This window comes from Lytechinus pictus, chromosome 1 (genome assembly GCF_037042905.1).
Source record: "Lytechinus pictus isolate F3 Inbred chromosome 1, Lp3.0, whole genome shotgun sequence".
NCBI classification, from domain to species: domain Eukaryota; kingdom Metazoa; phylum Echinodermata; class Echinoidea; order Temnopleuroida; family Toxopneustidae; genus Lytechinus; species Lytechinus pictus.
Window position 1 is genome coordinate 35,155,302 of NC_087245.1, and position 11,644 is coordinate 35,166,945.

Consider the following 11,644-nt stretch of genomic DNA (forward strand, 5'->3'; position numbering starts at 1 on the left):
TAATCATTGGTATCAAACACACATTAATATTCACAAAAACCGAAGAGGGATTATCGATCAAAGTCAGATTTCCAAACTTTTTTTGAAGAGTTTATATATATATATATCATATTGTTCATCTTGTTCGATTATATGGCCCTTCTGACATCTCATTCCACTTGAAAATAATGACAAAAAAATAAAAATATTAAAGCCCCTCCCCCTGCCTTGGCGACGAAAGAAAAAAAAGAAAGGAATGAAGGAAAGGAAAAATGAAATTAAAATAAAACATAGTGTTATATATACTCCGAATTAATATACTCTAATTAATCAATAAGGCACATAATTTAGTTTTCTAAAGCAAGTTTAGTTTACATTGACAGAATGGCTGACATGAGACAAGGGGTGTTATTCTGATATCCATGATTGGTTAAACCTTGGTTAACTTAGACCACACTTTTATAGAGTGCCAGTTGTCAACTCATTCACCAGATAAAAAGAATTCTTATCTTGCTACAAAAAAGGTTGTCACACAATACTTACAATTGTCATTAATATTGAAGAAATATTGTGAAGCCCAGCTTTTCATAGAAGTGTGGTTTAAAATTCTATTTCAGACTAGGGTTAAACCGATCTTTAGTCAGAATACCACCCAAGATGTCTAGAATAATAATTAGACTGACTTGCAGGCTGACTGACAGAGAGACAGGGGTGATTGCTTCGTTGATTCGTTGATTGATTGACTGGCAGACTGACAGACTAACTGACAGGCAGAAAGTCTGACAGACAAATTGTCTGGCAGACAAAAGTCTGACACACACAAAAACCTTGCAGTCAAAATGACTGACAGACAAAATATCTGACAGACTGACAGATAAAATGACACCAATATCTAACAGACTTTCTTACAGACTGACCGATTCAATGATTGCTTCGTTGATTTGTTCATTAATTTATTGATCGATTGTCTGGCAGACTGGCTGACAAGACTTGACAGGCAGAAAGACAAAAAAACGACTGACAGATAAAATAGCCTGACAGACAAACAAATTTTACAGACAAAAAATCTGACAGACAAAATGTATGACAGACAAAAAGTCTGACAGACAAAAAAAGGTCTGACAGATAAAATTACTGAGATACGAGATGACCGACATACAAAATATCTGACAGAGATTCGTTCGTTGATTTATTGATTGATTGACTAACAAAATGGATTGCAGACTGACAGAATGACAGACAGAATGGCTGACAAGCAGAATGACTAACAGATAACATGACTAACTTATTGCATACTGATTGGTTACTGATTGATATACCTGGTAAATGCCACTTGCATTGTTTCCTTGTTCACATTTGCATTTAACAATTCAATGAATCAACTTCATGATATAATTGATAAATGCCAATATATTAATATTGTGTTCTAATAATTCATTTGCAATCTATAAAGTGGGCGGGAAATGGGGTTATTATCAAACCCTCAAAACCGTTTATATTTTGTGTATGTATCGCTGATTTTTCAACTTATTTAGAATTTTTAGCTTGCGCGACCGGCCGGGCATCGCGCTTGCATTGATTGTTAATTGAGAAACACATCTTGTTCTTTATTCAATAACGTGCTTTGAATTTCCAGTTTTCCAATCGAAAGTTTTCCAGACTAGCTCGCGCTTCGGGCTCGACTTATTTTTCAAAATTAGATACACCAGCTCGCACTTGGCACTTTCATGATTACAAAAAAAAATGCACATGTCCCCTTTTTAGGTCTAACTCTAGAAATTTCAGCACACTCTTCGCCCTCACAAGATAATCGAATCATGTGTGAGATTTTTACATAATGTTTAGATTAAGATATTAACCCTTTTCTCTTTTTATTTTCTTTCTTTACCTTTTTTTCTAGGTGTTGAATTTTTGTTTGCCCCACCCCTTCTCTAATCCAATGTGACCCTTTAATATCTCGTAATATTGATGTTTTTTCAACTTGAATATGAAACAAATTATTAGAGGCCTATATGCAAACCGCCATTCGATTTTACATGATTTGAGTGATGCATTACTTATTTATAATATTTATGAGCCTTATGCTCATAAATATTATCATTGATCAAACTGAAGCCCATACAAGAAGCAAGGAGTTTCTTTAAAACGATGCAGACAATCACCGCCCATAAACAATACGCCGAGTCAGTGTTCATTCAAAATAGGTTAATGCGGTATATGCACTGAGGCGAATGAGCACACAATGGCGGGAAATTTTGAAAAGCTGATGGACAGCCGAAAGTGAATGTCTTTTGTCGACAGGAATGCAAGCCATGTGACAACAGTAATGGCGGACATGAGAAGGCGCCACAACGACCATGAGGACAGCAAATCTATAAGTATAACCAGCGGATAAGTGTTCTCAAATAATTGGACATCAGACAGATTTTCTTTTCCTGATATTACTACATTCATGGGAGAAAAAGAAGGAAGCTGCAGTGATTTTAAACATGATTTTTGTAATGACAAGGTAAGTGTGAGTGCACATGGAGATGTAACTGAGAACAAGGTTATATCATTACCTTGTTCATTGAATGAGTGTTACAACCCAGGACCAAAATCCAATTGAAACCAGTTGGATTTCACTTCAGGTGGTACTCCGGGCTGAAAATGATTTTAAGTATTAAGAACAGTCAAATTCATCGAGCAAATCGCTAAATAGTTCATCAGAATCTGGAAATAAATAACGAGGTTAATGAATTCTAAACTTTAGCAACATTTTGTGAAAACATTTACATGTATATGTACACTGTTATGAATATCCATTAGGTGGGCTGATGACGTCATGTCCCCACTTTTCTCTTTCTTGTGTTATTACATGAAATCATAATTATTTCATATTTTCATGTGAGTATGATTATGTTTCCCTACAAGTAACGAAATAAAATTGCTGTAATGACTATATACATTATACATTATTCAGTTTTCAATCAAATTGCTTTCATCCTTGGTGGGAAAAAATTGAATAAATACGATATCACATCATAATAAAATACAAGAGAATACGAAGTGGGGGATGTGTAATCGTAAGCTTACTCATTGCATATTCATGAGGACATGCACAGAGCTGTAGTGCCGAAATAATGCAAAGTTTTGGAATGTCATACAATATCTTTGTTATTCCTTTTCCGATTTTGATGAGATTTACAGTGTTTTGTGCGTCTGATTTTTTTAAATCTATTCAAACCATATCATTTACAGCCTGGAGAACCCCTTAAACCAAAGGTCAAGATTTTGAATTTCCAAGATAATTTTGAAGTTTTCAGTATAGTATCATGTTAAAAATGAATAGGGGTAATAAATCTGGTAATGCCGAATACCCTTCGATTTTTGGCAGTACACACTGGCATGACTGAGACCAAAAAGTAATATTAAACTGTGTGAGAATGGCTATTGTATATCACTCATGATATGAAAGGAATAACAAGTTTCTTAGTTATAAGGTGAAACATTATTTGAGGTCGGCGAACTTAGGATTTTATTCTCATATAAATTATTATTTTTTAATTATCATTCATCTTACATGTAATTGTTTTCAAAGTTGTAACTGCTGCTATATAGAATTTCCCAATCATGGGAACGTACAAATGAGAACCTCGTAATATTCTATTTTATTTTAAGTAATGAGTATATTTGACGCTGTGACATATTGACATTGTGCCACTTTTTCCGAATAAAAACTTTTGAACAATTTGAATTGTAGTGAGGCTGTGCAGTGTGCATGTAGAAAGCTGAATGGTTGATCTACCGGATATAAATATCAAGATTTGTGGATTCTCGTACTTTTATCATTTATAGGGGCAAATGAATTGCTTATAATCACATATTAAAAAACAACAACAAACCTATTTACCTTACATAAAATTCATGCATTTTATATAGAAGAGAAGATATCAATATATGTAATACCTTGGTCATATTTGCTCTACGGCGCACAGTGGGCCAGAATGAGTTGAAAGTGCGCCAAAATTATATTCCGAGTTAGATTTTTAGTTTAACATGTTGCTTTTGGGTAATTTTGGGCGTAGAATCGACTGAACATAATCTAAAGCCGATATGACGTCACCTTGATACCAAATTTTGATTGGCTGCTTAAAACCTATTTGTGAAAATACAAATTACGCTAAACAATGTGTGGTATATAAATTTTGTGTTATGTGCTACTTTAAGATTGACCAGAGTGAATGTTGGTTTATGTTTCTCACATGCCTAAAAGGTGTGTATGATATGCCGAAAATAATTTTATGTCATCAAAATGATCATTAATTAGATTTATAAAAAAAAAAATTAAAATATGAAAAATATTAACAGCGCTTTATCAAGCTGTGTTGACTTGTGTAAAACGCAGAGTATATAACACCACGAATGTATCACTATGAAGAGGGTTTTTGGCTGAAATTATTCTACAAGTAAGTTTAACTCTAGAAGAGTTGTGGGTATAGCCCTTATTTGCGTTAGCAACCTTTTTTTTTGTTTATTATGCCCGGAATTCATGTCATTTTCATGGAATGGAAGGGGAATCGTCCTCGCCGTGCAAAAGCGAACGGCAATGTACACCCATACGGTGCGCTACGATGACTGCGCGGTATAAAAATGACCGTTTTTTAACAGGTTTTTGGGGGTGTTGTGTGATGACAACGGGCAAAAACGAGCAGCTAAACTTGGTATCGATTTAAAGCTTAGACATCGGGAAAAATGATGCTTATAGAATTTAGACGGAAATCCACGGAAATCTAAACGTTTATAATGTAAATGCAAAAAACATGGATTTTCAGCCTATTTCGAGGAATAATCATCCTATAAACCGCCTGAAAGGTGTCTTTTATCTACTTTGAACCCTTTACTACGAAAAAAGAATATTTCAGGATTATGTTGGAGCCATTTCAGATTCCTACATGAAAAACCTCCTGTGAAATGGCCTGTTTTTCAACTAGGTTATCATATACGCGAAATTTCGCAAAATGTCACATTTTACGATTTGAGGTAGGAAATTAACAACCTTTATGCAAATTCCGGAATGAAATATTTTGCTGAAGTATTCTTCAAAGTGTTGTCTTTCAGCTGGGCATAACAAAAATTAAAAATCTGAAATTGCCCAAAATGACTTTTGGCGCACTTTTGTTTCGCCCCGGCCCACTTTGCGGCGGCCGTACGGAGAGTCAAAAACAGCCGTTTTAACATTTTTTGTTCCAACTATATATAGGTGGTTTGCATTAGAATTAATAAAACGGCTGTTTTCGACTCGCCGTACGGCCGCCGTAGAGCAAATGTGACCAAGGTATAAATCCCTGATGACTATTCTTTTGATTGTTTTATGATTGCAGGATTGCACCGCGTATGCTTCTGTCTTCTTTGATGAAGAGATAGATGAACCCCTTATGAATCATCAAAGTCTGAACCCCCATCAGACAACCAGGCAGCATCTATGCATTATGCAGGCAACATCATCCATACACCATTCAGACGGCATCCAATTAAGCACCATACCATGCAAGCAACCAGACATCGTCAAGGCACTACACCAAGCAACCAGACATCATCCAGGCACCAAACCAAGCAACTAGACAGCATCCAGGTACCATACCAAGCAACCGGACATCATCCAGGCACCATACCAAACAACCAGACAGCATCCAAGTACCATACCAAACAACCAGACAGTATCAAGGCTGCGCACCAAGCAACGAGACATCATCCAGGCACCACACTAAGCAAACAGACATCATCCAAGCACCATACCAAGTAACTAGACAGCATCCAGGTACCATACCAAGCAACCGGACATCATCCAGCCACCAGTACACCAAGCAACCAGACAGCATCCAGGCAAGCAACCAGACATCATCCAGGCATCACACCAAGCAACTAGACAGAATCCAGATACCACACCTAGCAACCATACAGCATCCAGGCACCACACCAAGCAACCGAACATCATCCAGGCACCACACCAAGCAACCGGACAGCAAGCAACCGGACATCATCCAGGCACCACACCAAGCAACCGGACATCATCCAGGCACCACTAAGCAACCAGACATCATCCAGGCACCACACCAAGCAACCAGACATCATCCAGGCGCCACACCAAGCAGTGTTTTAAGAGTTGCGATTGATTGCAACTCTTTATGCTATGGGCCCCAGACATCATCCAGGCACCACACCAGGCACCACACTAAGCACACAAACAGCATCCAGGTACCATACCAAGCAACCAGACATCATCCAGGTACCACACCAAGCAACTAGACAGCATCCAGGCACCATACCAAGCAACCAGACAGCATCCAGGTACCATACCAAGCAACTAGACAGAATCCAGATACCACACCTAGCAACCATACAGCATCCAGGCACCACACCAAGCAACCGGACATCATCCAGGCACCACACCAAGCAACCGGACATCATCCAGGCACCACACCAAGCAACCAGACATCATCCAGGCACCACACCAAGCAACCGGACATCATCCAGGCAACACACCAAGCAACCAGACAACATCCAGGTACCATACCAAGCAACCAGACATCAGCCAGGCACCACACCAAGCAACTAGACAGAATCCAGATACCACACCTAGCAACCATACAGCATCCAGGCACCACACCAAGCAACCGGACATCAGCCAGGCACCACACTAAGCAACCAGACATCATCAAAGCACCACACCAAGCAACCAGACATCATCCAGGCACCACACCAAGCAACCGGACATCATCCAGGCACCACAACAAGCAACCAGACATCATCCAGGCACCACACCAAGCAACCAGACATCATCCAGGCACCACACCAAGCAACCATACGTCATCCAGGCGCCACACCAAGCAGTGTTTTAAGAGTTGCGATTGATTGCAACTCTTTATGCTATGGGCCCCAGACATCATCCAGGCACCACACCAGGCACCACACTAAGCACACAGACAGCATCCAGGTACCATACCAAGCAACCAGACATCATCCAGGTACCACACCAAGCAACTAGACAGCATCCAGGCACCATACCAAGCAACCAGACAGCATCCAGGTACCATACCAAGCAACTAGACAGAATCCAGATACCACACCTAGCAACCGGACATCATCCAGGCACCACACCAAGCAACCCAACAACATCCAGGTACCATACCAAGCAACTAGATAGAATCCAGATACCACACCTAGCAACCAGACACCACACCAAGCAATCAGACAGCATCTAGGCACCACAACAAGCAACCAGACAGCATCAGGCACCACATCAAACTAACGAGGGTTCTGATGATCTTGATGCAATCAGTGGAGGTCTAACCAATCCATCTCTAATATGTCCCTGAAGCAGGAAAAACTGGGTAGGAAAAGGAATAAAAGGGAGGAAATCACAAAGGAGACCCTGATGTTCCTTGAGGTAAAGATAGAAAGTCCTCGTCCAGTAACTCAAACTCTTTTATTTTTTGATTTGTTGATAAGATCAGTGTATATGTCCATTGAGATAGCATTTTTTCTAACCAGGGTGTCATAATATAATCGCTTATGCTTCATTCGAGGTCCCTTGAGATAAGTTTAGTTCAGATGAAAGTATCGTATGCAACTATTGGTTATTTCAGAAACACAAAATACAACTTTTAGTGGACTTGTTAATAATTGTCCTTTTAATTTTAGATGATCGGAGCAGCAAGGGTGAGGGCACAAAACCCCATCATAATGTAGTCATGTATTTTGTATACAAGAAAATGATTGTAACTATTTGAATACATGTTATTTTCAGGATTTTAGGTTATTTTGTAGATTTGTTTATATTTTTTGCTTGTTTGCACACATACAAGAGAACTGTTGCTGAGCTAGTGTCATGAGCGATTTGATCGCATTACAGACTGTCAAAAGAACAAGAAATCAGAGACAGAAAACTTCATGAAGGTCCCACATATATAGGGGGCCGGACGTACTTAACGGAATTGCCCACATTGCATAAAGTTGTGTTCTCAGTTAAGACAACATTGTTTCCCAATACAATTTATGTTTCATCATAATGATTTAACTTCCCCTGCCCTGTTTGTCTCTCTGCCTTATTTATAGCCGATGATGACCGCAGCACCAGTATCTTGGTTCTCTCACTGGTCAGTGCTTGTTGCTTGACACATGAATATGGTGATCACCATTGACCATGACAGCCAATATTGTTGATAGAGAACACATCTATTACTCAGGTAACATTTGCTTTATCCTCTTCAAAGAATATCAAAAAATAGATCAGGTTGGTGTTTCATAAAGATGTTCGTAAGTTACGAGCGAACCATCATACCTCAACTAAAACAACACCATTGGAAATCTGGTGTGCATCATTCACCACAATTAAGAAAGGATCACCAGTCGTATGTTAACTCGCTCGTATAACTTAAAGGTCAAGTCCACCCCAGGAAAATGTAGATCTGAATAAATAGAGAAGAATTAAACTAGCATAACACTGAAAATTTCATCAAAATTGGATGTAAAATAAGGAAGTTATGACATTTCAAAGTTTTGCTTATTTTTCGCAAAATAGTGATATGCACAACTCAGTTGCATGCAAATGAGACAGACGATGATGTCCCTCACTCACTATTTCTTTTGTTTTTTATTGTTTGAATTATACAATATTTTATTTTTTACAGATTTGACGATAAGAACCAACTTGACTGAACCATATAGTATCAAACAATGATAAATACCACATGTTCAGGAAGGTATCATTCGTTGTATCACTTGACAATGAGGAGAAAATTAGAATATTTCATATTTCATATAATAAAATACAAAAGAAATAGTGATTGAGTGACATCAATTCCCTCATTTGCAAACCGACCAGGATGTGCATATTACTGCTTTGTGAAATTAAGCGAAACTTTAAAATATAATTTCTTTCTTATTTTACATCCGATTTTGATGAAAGTTTCAGTGTTATCCTTGTTGGATATTTCTCTTTTTATTCAAATCAACTTTTTGTTGGGGTGGACTTGTCCTTTAACATTCAGATTGGGATCATCTCTGGCATTAATTGGTTTGATTTCGTACTCCCGTGCCCCGTGATTTAATGAAAATGTATATCTTATTTTGGATGCTTTGAAAAGTATGACGAGGAGTTGTGTACTACTAGGTGTGGGCCAACCGGCCAAGAAACCTTTTTTTCTTTGTTTGTTAATAATGAATTGTAATGATTCCCCTTTCAGGTGTTGATGATTACTATTGTTTGGACCAATCCTCATTGATTATACAATGTAAACATAATCTGGTGAACGCCTTCAGAAATGAAATGAATGAATAGATGAATTAATACAATGTGAATAAATGGATGAATAAGTAATTGAATAGACCGATAAATAGTAAATGATGAACGAATAGATGAATTAATACAATGTGAAAATGGATGAATAATTAAATGAATAGATAATGAATAAATAGATCGATAGCTAGATAATGAAAATAAATAAAACAATGGATGAATTTGATAAATAAATTAACTGATTAATCAATATTCAAAGAATCAAATGAGCAGATGAATGAAATTAATGAATACATGAAACCATGAACAGACAAATAATAGAGTATAGTATTTCATATGCCTTTTCATACAGGCAAATCGGTTGCTCTTTTGTACCATGCAGTAATGTATGATTCTTGATTCTTTAGTCTGCTTACTTTCTTGGCGGTAGTAATCTTCATCGCCGTGTAGTTTCGTATAGTTCACAAGATAAATGCAGAAATATAGAAAATAAGTAGAACATACTGCCCCAACGAAAATTCAGATAGAAAATGAAAACTGCGTTGGAGACAAAAATTGAAATAGATCTGGGATCGGTTTCATATGAAACTTGTTATAATAACAAATTTGCATTAACAGTTAAAAGCTACTGAAATCCTTCAATCTGATTGGATGATAGTGAACTATTGTAGAAATTTTGCATTTGTTATTATAACAATGTTTTTATGAAATGGAATCCTGATCGTTAAGGGAGTAAAGTTCATTTTCTGGCAAAGACATGGATATTTCTTCTTCTTTTTTTTAGGTACTCCGTAATGATGTATTTCTGAAATGTTTTATTAATGTATTAGATACATATATCATTCTTCTGAATGGTAATGATATCTGTATCGGCTTTAAGGGGCAGCAAACTGACAAACACTCCATTGACTGTACGATGTAATTACGAATTACTGCCTGTATGAATACATCCAGAAGTGATTTTAGCATGTTATGATATTAAGTGGACCTATGTATGGGTTGTTTTACAATCAGGGTATACCGAGATGTCTCATTTGACTAAAAAAAAAGTTGCCCTTTCCCCCTCAATTATAATGTGTGTGTTGTAAACAAGTGATGATAATCATTTCAAATTGTGTGGCATGTCAGCCACATTTATTCTTTTTTTTTTTTTTTTAGGGATTCAATCTTTTAATTACATGTTCTGCCAATTGCTTCATTTTTAGGAGAGGACACTTTGGAACATTGGAACTTCTGGAAAATAAGTGGATGTGGGGTAAATTAACATTCTCAGTTTGTTGCATCCATACAAGTGTTCATATACACACACACACCCACACACACACAAAATTTTAATCAAATAATGGATTATCTAATTATAATAAAATTTAATTTAATATTTCATTTCAAAAATCAATTCTGATTGGAAAAAACAATACCTATGCCTAATGATCACTAATTATAAAGATGTGAGGGCTCGAAATTGGAAAAAACAAAATTAGACTAATTATGGCCCTAAAATTCCAGATATGGTCACTTCTGAGAAGTAAATGTGTATTTCAAAATTCCAATAATGGAAAAGGTTCTCTTGCAGGTTGTTCAAACAGCGTCTAACAGATTTGAGATTGCAATTCAATTATTTCTTATGATGCACAGATTGAATTGTTTTCAAGGTATACTCTGACTGTAAAACAACCCATAACAAGAATAAAATGCTTATTATGGGTTTTGAACTGGGTTAGATTTGAGTAGTTGAAGACTCTAGGTGGTGCAATTAAGGCTGCTAGTTCGTATCTGCTTAAGGTTATCAAAAATAAGTTTTGTTAAGAAATTATGTATATTATTTGAAATTTGATTTTTCTTTTGTATTTCCCCAAATCGTCTAGGCAAAATAACGAATTTTAAATCATTATCAGAGGAATTCATCGGTAAATCGGTCTACCGTATTCTACCTTATTTCTTAAGTGCTCTTGAAAAATCTGAACTACAAGTATCTCTGCAAATAATGTATGTTTGCAAATTACATTATTGGCCTAAATTTTTTATTTATTTTGCCTGGACGATTGATTATTAAATGATCATATTACACCTCCTTGTTGTAACTTGTATTTATTACCCCTCCACCTCTCTCTCCCATCTATCCCTCTCTGTCTCTCTGTCTCCTCTCCCTTCCCTCTCTGTCTTCCCCTCATCTCCCCCCCCCACCATCTACAGGGGCTTTCACACTTAGTTGCGCGAGCTTTTGATTCCACTATATTTTGCAGACAATAGTATTGCTCATAAATGATTGATAAAGCAACCTAATGTGAAAGCCCTTTATACATCCGGTGAACTTCATGAAATGTATGTTCTCATTTCAACAATCACTTCAGCAAAAAATGTAATTAACTTCCAATTATTGATTTA

At 36.9% G+C, this 11,644-nt stretch overlaps 1 protein-coding gene across 1 annotated transcript; it reads left to right on the plus strand.

Annotated features, from left to right (window-relative positions):
* Positions 1-2,276: 2,276 nt before the first annotated feature.
* On the plus strand, positions 2,277-11,324 carry LOC135154598 (soluble scavenger receptor cysteine-rich domain-containing protein SSC5D-like). Its single transcript, XM_064101334.1, has 3 exons — positions 2,277-2,488; positions 5,343-7,408; positions 8,077-11,324. The coding sequence occupies exon 2, from the start codon at positions 6,152-6,154 to the stop codon at positions 6,575-6,577; it is 426 nt and encodes a 141-aa protein (XP_063957404.1). The 5' UTR covers positions 2,277-2,488; positions 5,343-6,151; the 3' UTR covers positions 6,578-7,408; positions 8,077-11,324.
* The last annotated feature ends 320 nt before the right edge of the window (positions 11,325-11,644 follow it).